The 18,803-nt window shown below is 43.0% G+C and overlaps 1 protein-coding gene across 2 annotated transcripts in view; it reads right to left on the bottom strand.

Moving 5' to 3' along the window:
* Positions 1–18,803, bottom strand: part of LOC118362683 (cysteine-rich motor neuron 1 protein) — a 127,924-nt gene that overhangs the window by 31,316 nt on the left and 77,805 nt on the right. For both annotated transcript variants that reach the window (XM_035743223.2, XM_035743222.2), the window contains exon 6: positions 1,006–1,188. In XM_035743223.2, coding sequence (XP_035599116.1) covers positions 1,006–1,188 — 183 coding nt within the window. The remainder of the gene's footprint in view (positions 1–1,005; positions 1,189–18,803) is intronic.

The raw sequence follows: 18,803 nt of genomic DNA on the forward strand, positions 1-18,803 counted from the left end.
GAAAATGTACTGCATTGTCTGATGGATTCCAAGGTCACACTGCAAAACATGTGATACCATCATGAATATATGTTTTATATTCAGTAAATGTATTCTTAAATACAGAGCTAATGCCAAACTGTCTTCAGCTTGAGATGGAGATTTCTTACATGTCTGTCAGTGTCTTTTCACAGCTGTGTGTATGAGAGTATGCATGTGCACTCTCTCTCTGTGTGTGTGTGTGTGTGTGTGTGTGTGTGTGTGTGTGTGTGTGTGTGTGTGTGTGTGTGTGTGTGTGTGTGTGTGTGTGTGTGTGTGTGTGTGTGTGTGTGTGTGTGTGTGTGTGTGTGTGCGTGCGTGCGTGCGTGCATGTGTGTGAACCGAAGATAGTCAGTCAAAGAGTGGCTGAGTGATGAGCATAAGGGAGGACAACTGACTGAGTGACTGTTTAAGCCCTCTCATCATTCTGACTTTGATTGCGTGCAGCTGCATATTGTCACGGCGGTGTAGGCGTTTGGCGTTCGCCTCGGCTCATCTCTCCCCTGATGTTTATTGATGCTCTGCACTCGCCCTTTACCAAAGGCACTCATTTGAGATGATTTGAAATGCTTTGGTCTCAGCAGACTGTCCTTTCCGTTGCCACGTCTCTGCACGTTAGAAAACTAGGTAACCTTGGTCATCGGCTTGATCACCATCCGAATACATACAATAGTGAGTCATGCAAGGATGAGGTTTGGCTTGGTGATTCCCTTTAAAGGGAAAGTTCAGGACACAGACTCCCCCTCTATTCACAAAGAGTCGTGTCAGAGTAGGAGTGCTGATATAGGATCAGTTTGTCCTTTCAGATCATGATGAATAGGATGATATAGACATTGGCGACCTGATTCTAGATCAGCATCCTACACTGAGATTTTAAAATACAGAACCAGATCAGCATTAACGAGAAATCCCATAATAGTAACTGTTTAGGTACGGAATCAGTCAGGGATTAGTCAGGGGCCAAGTCATTTGGTGAGGAAGTCGTACCTTCACAGACAGGGCAGCACTCCCTCTCAGGGACGTAGTAGCGTTCACAGTGCAGGATGCCACACTGGGCGGTGAAACACACCGACACCCCTCCCTGACATCGACAGAAGCGGCAGGCGTCCATTCGGAACATGTCTCCGTCATGGTACTCCGACCCGTTGAAGCTGCACGCTGGTTTGGTCTCTGGAGAGGAGAGGGAATATACGATGAGACAAATGAATCAATCAAATATCCTTTTTTTTTTTTTTTTTTTACATCAGCAGTCGTCACTAAGTAGTTTTACAATATTTCGACCTTCACCTCAAAGAGCAAGCAGAAGCAGAGGCACAATGTTGGCGAAACACTTCCTTTCAGGATAATTTAGTATGCCCACTGACTGAGCGAAAGCTAAGAAGCCCCAAAAGATTAAAAGTAGGAACAAAAGAGGAGAACACTTTATAACGATGACAAAAGTGGTCCAAAACTCCCATCCGACAGCGAGCATGGTGATGATGTACAGTATTTGTCTGAGAGAAATGCTGTTGTAAAGATTCAGCAGAGTTTCAGACGGCTATGGAATTGGTCTCGCCTGGTCTCCATGGCAACGCAAAGTGCAAAATTCACCTTTTAGCCCGGTGCTTGATATAATGCCCGCGGTGTAGAGTGTGTGTCAAATAAGGCCATGCATGAGCGACAAGATCATTAACTATAGTACCTTCAGATGTAGGGAACTGTAGGTACACCTCAACCCCATAAGAAGACATTCGACGCAAGACCGCCAGACACACACATGCACACACCAAACACAAAGTTCTTAACAATTCATAACTCTCAACTCATTTGATCGCTCTCCAACGCAACCCCTCTATCTCTAGTCCCTCTCAGGAGGAGTCTGTTCTCTCCAACGCAACCCCTCTATCTCTAGTCCCTCTCAGGAGGAGTCTGTTCTCTCCAACGCAACCCCTCTATCTCTAGTCCCTCTCAGGAGGAGTCTGTTCTCTCCAACGCAACCCCTCTATCTCTAGTCCCTCTCAGGAGGAGTCTGTTCTCTCCAACGCAACCCCTCTATCTCTAGTCCCTCTCAGGAGGAGTCTGTTCTCTCCAACACAACCCCTCTATCTCTAGTCCCTCTCAGGAGGAGTCTGTTCTCTCCAACACAACCCCTCTATCTCTAGTCCCTCTCAGGAGGAGTCTGTTCTCTCCAACACAACCCCTCTATCTCTAGTCCCTCTCAGGAGGAGTCTGTTCTCTCCATGAGCAACGGGTCATTTCCCCGTCCTCTTCGGTTATTAAAAGTCCAAGGCTTTGGGCCGTTTAACGCTTTTCTGGTCCAAAAAGATTTTAAAAACCCAGAAGCATTTAATCTAGTGCAGCTGTATCAGAGAACAGTTAATTCCCAGGAATCAATGGGACAGGAAAATTGGTTTCTCCATGTTTACAATTACAGTGCCTGCCAATATGGCATGTGGGGTCTTTCATTTTCTGCTACTAATTTTGTCAATTAGTTGCGGTTCAATGAATAACAACGTGAGGGGGCGATACTGCATGCATGGTTGTCGCACTAGTGAGGGCTGTGAATTCACTCAACAATTTTCTAATCAGGCCCACTTCTGTTCATATATTCTCAGCTGCTGTTCCGTGTGTGTGTGTGTGAGCACCTCCCTCATCGTATTGACTGCTACTGTATGGTGTGTATAAAGCACTGGGCGGTGTGCGTGTGTGTGTGTGTCTGGCGTCGAATTGAATAAATAGGAGGACGGTGTAACAGATTCCTAAATGGTTTACTGTCGATTGTGATGGCATCAGTGTGTAGGTGTCATGCAAGGACATCTCTGTACAAGGCGTACAATACATACAATGCATGTATTTCAGGAGCAGTGTTCCAAGGTTCTGTTTGGGATTCATACCGGTATTTGTAGTATTCGTGTATTCCTTCAAATATATTGAGCATTTGATGAGTCAACCTGGAGTGCAGGTGATGGAGATTTTGCCAGGTGTGCACTTTTGGGACAATTCCATTGGATCAGGTAAACTCAATCAAGAGCAGGTCAAAGTACTTGGAGGAAAATAAATACTATCTGAACCCATAGTTTATTCCATCCATGGTACAGTATGTGATCTGTGCTCTAGTTACAGCAGTGGGTTCTGTAAGATAGAGTAGGTCATGTTCAGTATCAGTGCTGGGGGCTCCAGGGCTGCAGGCTGTAGTGGAACAGAGCTGACTGGAAGAGCCGGAGGAGAGCTCTGGGCCGGTCCTGGCTAATTAAGAGGAACATGACGGATGGCAATGCCGGATTCGCACAACTTCCTGCCCAGATGTTCACTGAGTGCCTGACTCTTGGGTATTATTCCCTTTATAAATGAAACAGTTAACCGCTGGCACATGAATACCACAGGCCAGCAACTCTATAGGCTAGCACAGCAAAACACTGTACTGTGTTAGGTGGCTGGGTGGCACCAAGGACACAGGAGATTCTGTTGTTGTTCTTGTTGGGGGTTTTCTGCCAAATAGGAAACAACACATCCATACTATAGGTGTGTGATTGGACAGGGCTAGAGCAGGTCCCCTGGGACTATAATTTCTCAATATACATCTTGATTTAAAGCACTGTGACCATCCTGTTCACAGCTGTGCTTCAGCGTGTTATTGGTCCACTGCAGTTATGACTAAACCAATCAGAAGTTAGGGTTAGAGAGAGTTCCTTCCTGTTCACAGCTGTGATTCACCGTGTCATTGGTCCGTTGCTGCAGTGATGATGCATTTGAAGCGCATGATTATTCTCCACATGGTTATTTTAACCATGAGAATGAATGGGTCTTGGAGACTGACTGACTGTGTATGCAGTTCGATTGGGTAGAAACCAAGCTGAAGCCATAGCCTGATTCTCCACAGAGCTTATCTCCTTCTCTCCACACATAAGCAGGATGAGGTTTGCAGACAAAGACGATCATTTTGCAAGTTGTGGATTTTGATTGTTGCTGAGTGTTTTGGGACCTTCCTCTCTCAATAGACGTATCATTTGGCATTTGAACTGCATCCATGACTGGGATATTTTTAGTATTACATTGTTATTTATTACTGCATTGTTGGGTTCAGAGCTGGCAACAAAGGCATATCACTGTACTTGTGCATGTGACATTAAAACTAGAAATGTGATAATCATAATACCAGTATGTTTCTGCATTGTTCGGTGGGAATAGTTTTCCGACATGGAATGAATGGGTTTCCAGATTTTGGAGCCATTTGGGCTTTTCGGTTTTTGGTTGAATGGAACGACCATTTAGCTGCCAGACTAAAACAGTAAAACCTTGTTTTTCTGGCAATATCAATCCAAAAATGCCATCCAAGGTGTCTGTCTCGTGGTGATTTCATTTTTATGAGCCTTCACAGAAGGGAATTCTTAAGGGGCGAACTGCATCCAAAAGCATTTTCATATTTCATATTTCCATTTGGAACACACATCAGGGTCGCCCGTCTGGCCTGACGAAAATGATGTCATCAGTTCTAGTGGCTCTAGTGTGCGGGTATGCAAGCGAGGAGGCGTGCGTGTGTCTGTCTGATGGACAGCTTCCTGCCTGGATATATGCCTGCTGCAAGGATACAGAGCACTGACGGTGAACGTTTGACAGAAATGTGTTGGTTTTTAATCATAAAGAAATCCCTGTTATTAACTGCATTTTCACCCCGTAGACATGGTTGAATATATTAAGCATATAGCTAGATCCAGCAAGCAACAGCCATATAAATATTCTCAACTCAGCAGAAAAAGATCCTTTTCAGGATAATTCATACAAATCCCAATAACTTCACAGACCTTCACTGTAAAGGGTTTAAACACTGTTTCCCATGCTTGTTCAATGAACCATAAACAATTAATGAACATGCACCTGTGGAACGGTCGTTAAGACACTAACAGCTTACAGACGGTAAGCAATTAAGGTCACAGTTATGAAAACGTAGAACACTAAAGAGGCCTTTCTACTGACTCTGAAAAACGCCAAAAGAAAGATGCCCAGGGTCCCTGCTCATCTGCGTGAATGTGCCTTAGGCACGCTGCAAGGAGGCATGAGGACTGCAGATGTGGCCAGGGCAATAAATTGCAACGTCCGTACTGTGAGACGCCTAAGACAGCTCTACAGGGAGACAGGATGGAGAGCTGATCGTCCTTTCAGTGGCAGACCAGCGAAGAGCCCAGATCTCAATCATATTGAGCACATCTAGGACCTGTTGGATTGGAGTATGAGGGCTAGTGCCATTCCCCCCAGAAATGTCCTGGAATTTGCAGGTGCCTTGGTGGAAGAGTGGGGTAACATCTCACAGCAATAACTGGCAAATCTGGTGCAGTCCATGAGGATGAGATGCTGACTGTTACTTCTGATTATGACCCCCCCCTTTGTTCAGGAATACATTATTCCATTTCTGTTAGTCACATGTCTGTGGAACTTGTTCAACTTATGTCTCAGTAGTTGAATCTTGTTATGTTCATACAAATATTTACACGTTACATTTGCTGAAAATAAACGCAGTTGACAGTGAGACAACGTTTCTTTTTTTTCTGAGTTTATATCCCCATAGTATTGCTGCCATAGCTCTGTTGATCCACAATCCACCTCCATAAAACCAAGCCAAACAACCGTTCAAACGGTAAACACTAAAGCAGGATCAGGCCTTTGAATCCTGGATCCCTCAGATGGAACTCACCATTATGTGACTGAAAAGTTAGAGTTTGGCAGGCAGCATATTACAGACAGCAAGGGCTATGAAACATCGATACTTTCTTCCATGGCCAAAGTGTTCATTCCCATTGGACATGCTCAAAAACACTCTTATTGCCAATGTGTTCCCCTTGGACATGCTCAAAGAAAGTCCTGCTCTCAGGTAGAGAAAAATATCCTCTTATTGGTAACTTTTAACAGGGCTTTATATCTCATTACCTGGAGGACAATTTCCTTTTATCACGGTGATGGATGATACTAAGTCCACTGTCTCTTAAGGGTTCAGGTAAACTCCTACAAAAAAAAAACTATAAAGCAAAGGCAGGAAACCAACACGGTTTAGTAAGATGTAAAAAAAAAAGTGTAATTATTTTATTTTGTTGTAGGTTTCATGACGCTTGTATCTAAACTAAAGTAGATTGCTTGAAGATTGTTTTATACATCAGTTGGGGTCTCTATAAACTATAATATGAGGTCATAAGCCAAGCATGAAAGTAGCTGTGTGGACTAATATAGTCAAAATGTTTGCCTTGAGGTACGTTGAACCAATGGCCACCATATCCCAAACAAATAAGGATTACATTTGGTCAGTTTTATGCATAATATGCATAATTTTTTTCGCAGTGTGTCATGCATATAGAGAACAGCCAAGGAAGTGAGAGAACAGCCAGGGAAGTGAGAGAACAGCCAGGGAAGTGAGAGAACAGCCAGGGAAGTGAGAGAACAGCCAGGGAAGTGAGAGAACAGCCAAGGAAGTGAGAGAACAGCCAAGGAAGTGAGAGAACAGCCAAGGAAGTGAGAGAACAGCCAAGGAAGTGAGAGAACAGCCAAGGAAGTGAGAGAACAGCCAAGGAAGTGAGAGAACAGCCAAGGAAGTGAGAGAACGGCCAAGGAAGTGAGAGAACGGCCAAGGAAGTGAGAGAACGGCCAAGGAAGTGGAGAGAACGGCCAAGGAAGTGAGAGAACGGCCAAGGAAGTGGAGAGAACGGCCAAGGAAGTGAGAGAACGGCCAAGGAAGTGAGAGAACGGCCAAGGAAGTGAGAGAACGGCCAAGGAAGTGAGAGAACAGCCAAGGAAGTGAGAGAACAGCCAAGGAAGTCAGAGAAGGGAAAAAGTCAATTTGAGCAGCAGCAAGGGAGGAAAAAAATTGACTGAATGACACTGAAGAGGTACAATGTCAAAACATATAACAAACATACACCTGTGCGAAAGAGAGGCTATGACAGAGTAGCAGAGTCACGCAAGGTCTTATCTGATGACATGGAGTCTGAGCTTGCTAAACATATCAAGAATTTTGCAGGCCAGGTTCATGGGCTTGTAGCCTGAAATGCAGAGAACTTGACACATCGAAACAACCACCCTGTCCCAGACAACTGGTCAAGAAATGGAAGGGTAAGTGATATTGAACAGAGACATCTATATCTGAATGTAGGCATATATTTAAGATATACAATATACCACAACCCCATTCCATGAATTAAACTTTGACCTACCAGCACCATTACCCACTGTCACAGGACACCCTCACCCATTTACCCCAAGGTGGCTCAACTTACCCTGTCCCGATGCTCAACTTACCCTGTCCCTATGCTCAACTTACCCTGTCCCTATGCTCAACTTACCCTGTCCCTATGCTCAACTTACCCTGTCTCAACTTACCCTGTCCCTATGCTCAACTTACCCTGTCTCAACTTACCCTGTCCCTATGCTCAACTTACCCTGTCCCTATGCTCAACTTACCCTGTCCCTATGCTCAACTTACCCTGTCCCTATGCTCAACTTACCCTGTCCCTATGCTCAACTTACCCTGTCCCTATGCTCAACTTACCCTGTCCCTATGCTCAACTTACCCCATACCCGGGTTGTGTTAAGTTGTGCCATGAGACCACTTTTTTCAGACAAGCTATGTTTTCAAAACTGTTATGTTTCCCTGAATTCGGATTATTTCCAGAATACACAACACCCTAAAATATACAGTATGTAGATATCTTTGTTAGAAAGAATACTATATTTCCCTTGCTGTGGTGAGGCTGAATGTAAAAAAAAATGTCTCAACATACCCCACTCTCCCCTACATTCAGGAAGTGAACACTTCAGATTGTTATATGGCTGAACCATGCATGCCATGTCAGATACTACACATTTCCACCTTCATTCACCTTCTTTACCCTAAACTCTCTTTCCATATTCTCATAGGGGCGTGCTGCAGACATTTTCTGACTTAGCATTCCCATGATGTTAAAAAACGTAACATTTCCAAAAGCAACAAATGGCTGCCTGTCAAATAGAAATATTGAAAGACACTAGTTACCATGGTGACAATAATCAAACAGTGCACCAGTCCGTTCCGCAGCCTCATTTTCATCGCTGCATGCCCTCAGGGCAATAAAGAGTGATTCAACACGCAACACACACACACACACAGATACAAACACACAGACACAGCGTAACGTATGCTATGTCAACTGGATTACTGTTCAATCTATCAGTCAGTCTAATGGGTGCTGAGGTCAGTCACGGATAAGGCTGTTACGTTGACCGTATTACCGCCACACCAACAGTCACGCGTCATGACCGCAGTCCAAATTTCGTATTAGCCATGGCTGATATCAGTTTCAGAGAATATTCAGCACAGCTTGCTGACTCTACATCCAAGCATGCATTTTCCTTAAAAGTGCAATATGCAGAAATCGCTCCGTCATTTACTGGTTGCAAAAAAAAATGAATAGTTTGCCTAATTTCAGTTTATATGATAAAACATTGTATTGTCTAAACCACTCAGAATTGCTTTTCTCCATAGCCCAAAATATTGTATTTTCAGCTGTTTGAAGTTGGTATACAAAACCGAAAGTCAAAGACGCAAAAACTAAACAGAAGACCGGGAAGCATAGAAATGACAATTGCTCTATAATGTGCATTTCTATGTCAATTTGGTCAGGTCACCCAAAAAGTTACATATATGTGTGAGAGAGAGAGAGAGAGAGAGAGAGAGAGAGAGAGAGAGAGAGAGAGAGAGATCCAATGTAGGTTATGTTAAACTTGACAAAAAGAAGAATAAATAAATAAAACACAGATTAGTTTGACACATTTGATATTGAATACTCATGTTGTTTATGTTGCGTTTGTGTCTAATTGATGTCTTTCATGCTGGTGTATTGGGGCGGCCTGTTCTGTCTGCATTTCAGACCAAAGCAAGACCATGTTTAAAGCTATGGATCTACTTAGTGTCACGTTCTGACCTTAGTTCCTTTGTTTTTGTCTTTGTTTTAGTATGGTCACGGCGTGAGTTGGGGTGGGCAGTCTATGTTTGTTTTTCTATGTGGGTTTTTGAGTTCAGCCTCGTATGGTTCTCAATCAGAGGTAGCTGTCAATTGTTGTCCCTGATTGAGAAACATACTTAGGTAGCCTGGGTTTCACTTTTGGTTTGTGGGTGTTTGTTTTCTGTGGGGGTGTTTGGTCCACACGGTACTGTTTCGGTTTTCGTTCGTTAACTTTATTGTTTTGTATTTCAGTGTTCTGTTCATTTCATTAAATATTACATCATGAACACTTACCACGCTGCGCTTTGGTCCGATCCTTCTTCCACCTCTGAATGCCGTTACACTTAGCCTCTATAAAGTATTTGAATGTGTTTGCATTGTTGGTCTAGTGTGTTCTGTGTTATTTCTTTGTCTTTTCCAGTACTAACTGAATGGTAAATGAATGTATTTACAGTGTGATTACTGTGCGTTCTGTTCCTCCTGTCTCTATCCTCCATACTCTCCCTCTCCATACGGTCTTGTCATAATCACTGCAGCTCAACTTTTACTTAAGCAATAAGGCTTCAGGGGGTGTGGTACATGGCCAATATACCACGGCTGAGAGCTGTTCTTGTGCACAATACACGACGTGCCTGGACACAGCCTTTAGCCGTGGTATATTGGCCATGTACCACAAACCCCCGAGGTGCCTTATTGCTATTATAAACTATTTACCAACATAATTAGTGCAGTACAAATAAATGTTTTGTCATACCTGTGGTATAAGGTCTGATATACCGTGGCTATCAGCCAATCAGCATTCAGGGCGCGAACAATCCAGTTTATAATTGATGATAATCAACAGCCTCAATCAATGTAATTTGTTAGTCTAAATGTCATCTTGTATGTTTCTTATGCTTTAGGTACCCTACTACATGGCAATACACGGATGTGTGCACAGGGCTCATTCACAAGTACTCCTCGTTGAGAGACCAGACAGAGGAGGGATATGTAAGAACTCTTAAATGTTCCTACTTACATTAGTTCACACACGAATAAGCTTTTTACACCATTGTGCCTACCCAGACCACAATGTGCTGGATTATTTCTTCTCACATTTGGTTATTCCATCACAATACCAGCAGCAAAACAAGACCATCTCTAGTTATGTAATTGACTGTCTGCTCCTCTGACCTCAGTCCCAATAATCCATCATGACATTTCTCATGTACCCTTTACAGTATGCAGCCATTCATATCCCATTTATTATAATCCAGCCTTTATATTACACACCCTCCTATTTAAGGTCTCAAGTTCACTGCAGACATTTCGTTCCTCCTCTACCTCCTCACAGACAGGCTATGGATTTCCAGACAAAATAATATATTTTTTTAACTTATTACAGTGTGTAAAGCTCCTATCCCCTACCATAAGAATAGAGGGGAATCCCTTTGCGGATGAGAGCCACATCCAACTCTTCCTGGGTGGAGAGGATCTACTCGAGCAACTCCATGGGATTGGGAGTGGCCATGGGGGTCCATTTAATTTTTAATATTGAGTATGCAGCATCATTGAAAAGCACTATGCTGTTCATTCACAAATGTGTTCTGGGAATTGATGAGTGGGGTAAATTACCAGCAAATGTTGAATGGCAAACTTTTTGCTGAAGAGCGGGATAGGGGAGACCAGAGCACAAAGTATCGCCAGGTCAGATGTAAACAACCAAATGACTCAAATTAGAAACCACTTAGAAAGCTGTTTATCGATGTGCTAATGCTTTGTTAGTATCTCTACATACCATTTCTTTTTTAATTATTGACCTGTGAAACATTCGCCATGTATCTAAATATATAATTTTTATCACTAAGATGGGGTCTTTTGATTGGCATCATTGATGACAATAATTATTATACTATTTTTAGTATAGGTTCCTATCTTGTTGTCGATACACATCAAATATGAAGGTTGGTCAACGGTTGACTATTTATTGATTGTATATTTGGATTTCTGTGAATTTCAAAGACAATCAAATTAATTTGTGACTTTACAAGTTTGCCACTCAATAATATATGTATTATTATTATTGTTAATAGTTTATTGTTATTATTATTATTTGTAGTAGAATTAGTACAGTAGTAGTAGTAATAGTTTTGCTATTATTCATAATTATAATACATGGGACATAAAATGTTCCTACAGGAATCTTAAATCAAATCGAAGTTTATTTGTCACATGCGCCGAATACAACAGGTGTAGGTAGACCTTACAGTGAAATGCTTACTCAATTAGTATTTGATAGCATTTCCTTTAAATTGTTAAACTTGGGTCAAACGTTTCGGGTAGCCTTCCACAAGCTTCCCACAATAAGTTGGGTGAGTTTTGGCCCAATCCTCCTGACAGAGCTGGTGTAACTGAGTCAGGTTTGTAGGCCTCCTTGCTCGCACACGCTTTTCAGTTCTGCCTATAGGATTGAGGTCAGGGCTTTGTGATGGCCACTCCAATACCTTGACTTTGTTGTCCTTAAGCCATTTTGCCACAACATGGAAGTATGCTTGGGGTCATTGTCCATTTGGAAGACCCATTAAGCATTCGGGGGAGAAGACCCAAACTGAGCATTCGGGGGAGAAGGGCCTTGGTCACGGAGATGATTGGTCACTCGAACAAACTCCCTCACGACGCCAGGACAGCGGAGTCAATCACCACCTTCCGGAGACACCTGAAACCCCACCTCTTCAAGGAATACCTAGGATAGGGTAAGTAATCCTTCTCACCCCCCCCCCCCTAAAAAGATTTAGATGCACTATTGTAAAGTGGCTGTTCCACTGGATGTCATAAGGTGTATGCACCAATTTGTAAGTCGCTCTGGATAAGAGCGTCTGCTAAATGACTTAAATGTAAATGTAAAGTTGCTCTGTGGAGATGGGAGAACCTTCCAGAAGGACAACCATCTCTGCAGCACTCCACAAATCAGGCCTTTATGGTAGAGTGGCCAGACGGAAGCCACTCCCCAGTAAAAGGCACATGACAGCCTGCTTGGAGTTTGCCAAAAGGCATCTAGAGGACTCTCAGACCATGAGCAAGAAGATTAACTGGTCTGATGAAACCAAGATTGAACTCTTTAGCCTGAGAGTCTGCCAAGAGTCTGGAGGAAACCTGGCACCATCCCTACAGTGAAGTATGGTAGTGGCAGCATTATGTTGTGTGGATGTTTTTCAGTGGCAGGGACTGGGAGAATAGTCAGGATTGAGGGAAAGATGAATGGAGCAAAGTACAGAGAGATCCTTAGTGAAAACCTGCTCCAGAGCACTTAGGACCTCAGACTGGTGCGAAGGTTCATCTTCCAACAAGACAATAACTCTCAGCACACAGCCAAGACAACGCAAGAGCGGCTTTGAATGTCCTTGAGTGGCCCAGCCAGAGCCCAGACTTGAACCCAATCGAACATCTCTGGAGAGGACTGAAAATAGTACAGCGATGCTCCCCACCCAACCTGACAGAGCTTGAGAGGATCTCCAGAGAAGAATGGGACAAACTCCAAAAATACAAGTGTGCAAAGGTTGTGGCGTCATACCCAGGAAGACTCGGGGCTGTAAAAACTGCCAAAGGTGCTTCAACAAAGTACTGAGTAAATGGTCTGAATACTTATGAAAATGCGATATTTGCAAAAAATGTCTTAAAACCTGTTTTTGCTTTGTCATTATGGTGTATTGTGTAGATTGATGAGGATTTTTTTTTTAGAGTAAGGCTTTAACGTAAATTTCTTTCAAAAACGTCAAGGGGTCTGAATATTTTCCGAACGCACTGTACTTCCATTCATTTTCTCAACTGGTACCAGGGGACCAGGGGACCTTTAGACGACTCTTATGACTGATGCGTACATGTTCACCTCTGCACAAATGGGTCATATTAGTGTGTTTCCCAAACTGTTCAGACGCTAGTCAGAAGTTGGCAGATTGGCTTTACCGAATTCAGACGAGTCCCAAGACGCTTGTGGGGTGGGTCGTAGAGCAAAACGGAGAACACCATAGAGTATGTGAGTTTGTAGGCCAAACTGTTTGGACGCTTCAGACGATTTCGTGAGAAGACCGATTTTCGGGATGTCTCATGGTCTGACCAACACCACTCTAGCTGTCACCTTTCACCGCAGATTCGGAAGTGCGACATACTGTAGGCAGATAAGGTCGATTGAGACGCATCCAATGCAAAAAAAATAGATATCTCTAAAACTGACAGGTTTTATAGGGATTTTTGTATTATGCTAATTGTATTTCCACAGGCGTGGACATTGACCTTAAGGGGTTAAAAGGTTCCTGGAGGCACCTTTAGGGGTTCCACCGGTGTTGCAATCTAAGGAACCTTTTCTTTTTAGAATGTAAGGCAAGGAACAGTGGATGCATTTTTAAAATAAAATACTATAAAAAATAATGCCACAGGAATTATAAGCAAATCTTATCTGCTCAAAAAACTAGTGTAGCCCACAGCCATATGGCATAGCCAGATCAGGGCCTAATGTAAGGATGACTCAGAATATGCTATTCTGTTCTTCTGAAATAGGCTAACATTTCTTCATATCATAATGTTTCTTCAGACCTGCCTAAAATAAAGAATGGATTTATATAAGGCTATATATTACATGGATTTATTATACTTTTTAAAATGACAAAATGTCGGGACTGCCACAGCCCCAGTCACGGATTTAAAAACAAAAAATACTAGGTGTTAGGCTACACATTTCCCCACGCTGTTAAGAGCAACACTCAAACCACTTAGTTAACCAACTCTTACTCGTACACCGTGTGAGTGTCTTTGACTGCTAACAAAATTCGCAATAAGCTAAGGCCTACAGTTCCATGCAACGGCAAGCAAGCATGCATGAACAACTACAAACTTCACACCTATATAATTTAACCCCAAACTCCTACAGAAAGCCTGTATTCAGTGAACCAATTTTGGTTTAGTCCGCAGCTCTTTGTAAGGAGAGCGTGTGAGTGTGTGAGGAGGGAGAACAAGGAGAGAGCAAGTACTCCTGAGCTAGTACTCCACACAGACACATACACACATACATATACACTCTGTAGGAGCCTCCTAGCACATAAGCTGTGAGTTCCTGGGGAGAAGAAGGGCAGAAGCAAGAATAAAACACTCATAACCTGCTGGTGTATGAGAGGAGTGGAGGATTTAAATAATATACTGTACCATCTAAACTTCTTCAAATGGTATACTTCATCCCAGGACCACTGTGACTACTATAGCTACGTTTTAGAACTGATTGATTTTCTTCTGATATCCGTAAAAACATGTGTCTGCACATAATTACAAGCTGATTGAAGTGGTCTTTTAAGTTTAAAACGAAAAGGTTTCGCCCGCCAACGGGCTTCATTTGTTACGTATACATGAAAATGGCATTAATAGCAGTCCAATCCTATGGTACTTGTGTGCAAATCAAATCAAATGTATTTATATAGCCCTTCGTACATCAGCTGATATCTCAAAGTGCTGTACAGAAACCCAGCCTAAAACCCCAAACAGCAAGCAATGCAGGTGTTGAAGCACGTTGGCTAGGAAAAACTCCCTAGAAAGGCCAAAACCTAGGAAGAAACCTAGAGAGGAACCAGGCTATGAGGGGTGGCCAGTCCTCTTCTGGCTGTGCCGAGTGGAGATTATAACAGAACATGGCCAAGATGTTCAAATGTTCATAAATGACCAGCATGGTCAAATAATAGATCTGGGACAGGTGGCACGTCCGGTGCATAGATATATAATCTATCATAGATTATAATAGTCATATACTAGTCATGTACTTTCCCATGGTAGAAAACAACAGTCAGTGGTTGAATTGAGGTTTGATAAACACACAGAAGGTTGTTTGCAGCAGACAATGTTCTCCAGGGTTATTATCAACATCATGTATATAGAAAACAGAGGTCTCCACCTGTTCCTCTGTACTAAACCTCCCATGTAATGTCCTATCTCTTACTTAATTATCAGGAACAAGTGAGAAGCATGCACTCCTGTTGCACTCCTCTCCAACCCTTCTGTGTGTCTGTGTGTCTGTCTGTCTGTTATTCTCTGTTCTTGTCCAGTTCTCTCCTCCTTTCCCCTCCCATGCCATTCCCCTACCCACGCTCCTCTTTGTCTGGACCATACCAACCACCTCCCCCTCCCTCCCTCCAAGCTAGCTCGCCAGATCCCTTCATTCCCCCATGCCGCCGCACCCTCATGTTTTGGCTGTGCTGCTGAGACAGAGACTAAATAATGTGATAACATGCAGCACTCGACAGGTGTGCCTCCCTCCTCTCCCTCAGCTCTGTGGATGGACAGAATAACCCACCGAAGGCACCACCAGACAGGCAGGCAACAACTTGATGTTGCAAATCAAGGCTGCATCACACAAACACCTTCAGAGTTTAGAATAATGTGAATGTATTGAGTGATAGTGCTTACTGCTTACAGCGATGCAATGAAATGTAACAACATCTGATCTCACAATGGCTCCCAGGCCGGGTCAATTGTTGTTCTCCTCCAAATACTTCACAGGTTAAGTTGCTGTGCCTACTCAGTCACTGTGTTCCAATGTCTATTTTCATGTTTTAAATTGAACCTTTATTTAACTAGGCAAGTCAAATAAGAACAAGTTCTTATTTACAATGGTGGCCTACCCGGAAAACGCTGGGAAAGTCCTATGGGACTCCAAATCACAGCCAGATGTGATACAGCCTGGATTCGAACCAGGGACTGTGGTGACACCTCTTGCACTGAGATGCAGTGCCTTAGACCACTGCGTCACCCTGGAACCCTCAGCGCAATACTACCATACTATACTGAACACAAATATAAATGCAACAATTTCAAAGATTTGACTGAGTTACAGTTCAAATAAGGAAATCAGTCAATTGAAATAAATTCATTAGGCCCTAATCTATGGATTTCACATGAACAGCAATACAGAAATGCATCTGTTGGTCACAGATACCTTTAAAAAAAGGTAGTGGCGTGGATCAGAAAACCAGTCAGTATCTGGTGAACACCATTTGCCTCATGCAGCTTATGTCTGCCAATACCATGACCCCACCTCCACCATGGGGCACTCTGTTCACAACGTTGGCATCAGCAAAACACTCGCCCACATGACGACATACACGCTGTCTGCCATCTGCCCAGTACAGCTGAAACCAGGATTAATCTGTGAAGAGCACAATTATCCAGTGTGCTAGTGGCCATCGAAGGTGAGCATTTGCCACTGAAGTCTGTTACGACGCCGAACTGCAGTCAGGTTAAGACCCTGGATAGGATGATGAGCATGCAGATGAGCTACCCTGAGACAGTTTCTGACAGTTTGTGCGGAGATTATTTGGTTGTACAAACCCACAGTTTCATTAGCTGAGTGGCTGGTCTCAGACGATCCCGCAGGTCAAGAAGCCAAATGTGGAGGTCCTAGGCTGGTGTGGTTACACGTGGTCTGCAGTTGTGAGGCAGGTTGGACGTACTGCGGACATTCCTGAGGTCAGCATGCCAGTTGCAAGCTCCCTCAAAACTTGAGACATCTGTGGCATTGTGTTGTGTGGCAAAACTGCACATTTTAGACTGTCCTTTTATTGTCCCCAGTACAAGGTGCACCTGTGTAATGAGCATGCTGTTTAATCAGTTCTTGATATGCCACACCTGTCAGTTGGATGGATTATCTTGGCAAAGGAGACATTCTCACTAACAGAGATAATAATAATTTGAGAAAAGTAAGCTTTTTGTGCATATGGAACATTTCTGGGATGTTTTATTTCAGCTCACGAAGCATGTTACCAACACATTACATGTTACGCATACATTTTTATTCAGTGCATGTAGAATGCATGCCCAATATTTTGCTTCACTCTAAGTGGTATGCTAGCCTAGAGTTGTCAGACCTGGGTTCAAATAAATGTGTATTTGTTATTATTTAAAGATGCAGTATGCAGAAATCGCTCCGCCATTCCCTGGTTGCTAGTGTAATTTTAATAGTTTGCCTAATTTCAGTTTGTGTGACAAAACAAGCAAGTATAGTGTAGAGAATCATTGTACCGCCTAAACCTGCTGTGAAATATAGATTTCATAACCAGATTGTATATTCAGTTGTTTGAAGCTGGTGTACAAAACAAAAGTTGAGAAAGGGAACCATAGAAATAGCGCACACAGAACAGATCTACCGCTTCTTAGACTTGCTTTCAATAAGAATGACAGATCTATAAACACACAGTTTTATGTGAATTAGGAAGGTTCGCCTAAAAAGTTACATATTGCAGCTTTAAATACTTATTTTCTATTAATTTGAGTACTTTAAAAAAATGTGCCCCGAACCAACTATTGGAAGTATTTGGAAGTATCCTATTCCCTACTACTTCAAAGTATTTTCAAATACTATTTTCAAATACCTGGGTTAAATGCATTGGAGTGTATTTGAAAATAGCATAAATAGCATTTGAATTCAGGTCTGAGACTAGTATGGATATTGGAACAGAGTCAGTGTTTCTGAGTGGATTACCTTTAGTCAACTTCCTGTTTCTAAAGCCAATAACAGCACCAGGTTCTCCTCTGACTGAGCGGTCCAGGAATGTGTTGTTTACTCTAACCGCTGTCTGTGAACTGACATAACATTAGTCACTGATCAAGCCAGAGTGGGGTTTAAGGTACCGGTAAGTAGCAATCTCTCAAAATAGCGGACTGCCTCTGTTGAACATTCCGAGGCTCCTTCGTAACTTGATGTTTGTTAATCTGGCCATGGCTGTAAAATAGAGCACATTGTTCTGTCTGGCTTACTCCACGTCATCCCTGAGCAACCCGGCCCTATACACAGCCAGGGATTATCCCTGGGCTAATTTCTTAAGGTTGGGTACACGCACTGCTTTTAGAAAGCTGAGACCGGGGCTGGCATAGCAAAGTTATTACTCAAAAAGGGAAAAGGAGCCTATGAAGAACCGACAACGTGAGATCAAGACGTTTAAGGTGGTTTCCCGTCTCTCTCTCTCAGACCATGTGTTGAGCAGATTACATAAACTGTCAATCACCTGCCTCACTATGACAACCACTAGTCTGGTTTCAACCACCAGCCTGCCCTTTTCTCTTCTCTCTCAGCCCTAAAATGGGCAGTCTGAATAAACCTGAATCCTAAGCATGAATGATCTGAAAGTCAATAGGGTGTGTTCTGCTTTCATCATGTCTGATTCATAGAGACAGATAAATAACTAATCATATAGTCTGTCAGTCTGTGTGCATGCGTTACACATATGATATATGTTTATGCAAAGACTGATGGGAAAATTGAACGATGTCAATGTAGTCTGATCAGTCTGCAGAAAAGTAATGGCTGTCTAAATGCTGTTAGATAGCAACAGCTTGACTGGGAATAACATCAGCCTGCTTCTGTCTCTATTCGTTGCAGGGATTGAAATGGCACTTACAGTATGTCATCTCTGAAGATGGCCGACCCCAGGTGGTGAGGGTAGGCAACATCACCTCTGCCACGCTGACCCTCAACACGGGAGGGCCCCACAATTACACACTCGAACCAAAAGCCACAAACATTCAATAGAAATGCTATCGTAAAGTCTATCTGCCCTAACTGCCAGAAGAAATTGCCTGCTTTTCCAGCTCCGTTGTCACCAACAAGACAAAAGGCTTCACTTTCCATTTCCTCTGAGCATCTCCAGCACAGACAACATCACAGAGTATCAAAGGAACATACATAAGAACTGACACATTGACTAGAAAGCAGATGAATTGTGTGTGTAAGAGCTACAGTATATAACTCTCTCAGTTGCCTCCATGACAGGAGCAGAGACTGAGCCCACAAACTTGACAAAAACCTACGATGGTTCAACCAGAAAGGCTGGT

Source organism: Oncorhynchus keta, chromosome 29 (genome assembly GCF_023373465.1).
Source record: "Oncorhynchus keta strain PuntledgeMale-10-30-2019 chromosome 29, Oket_V2, whole genome shotgun sequence".
NCBI classification, from domain to species: domain Eukaryota; kingdom Metazoa; phylum Chordata; class Actinopteri; order Salmoniformes; family Salmonidae; genus Oncorhynchus; species Oncorhynchus keta.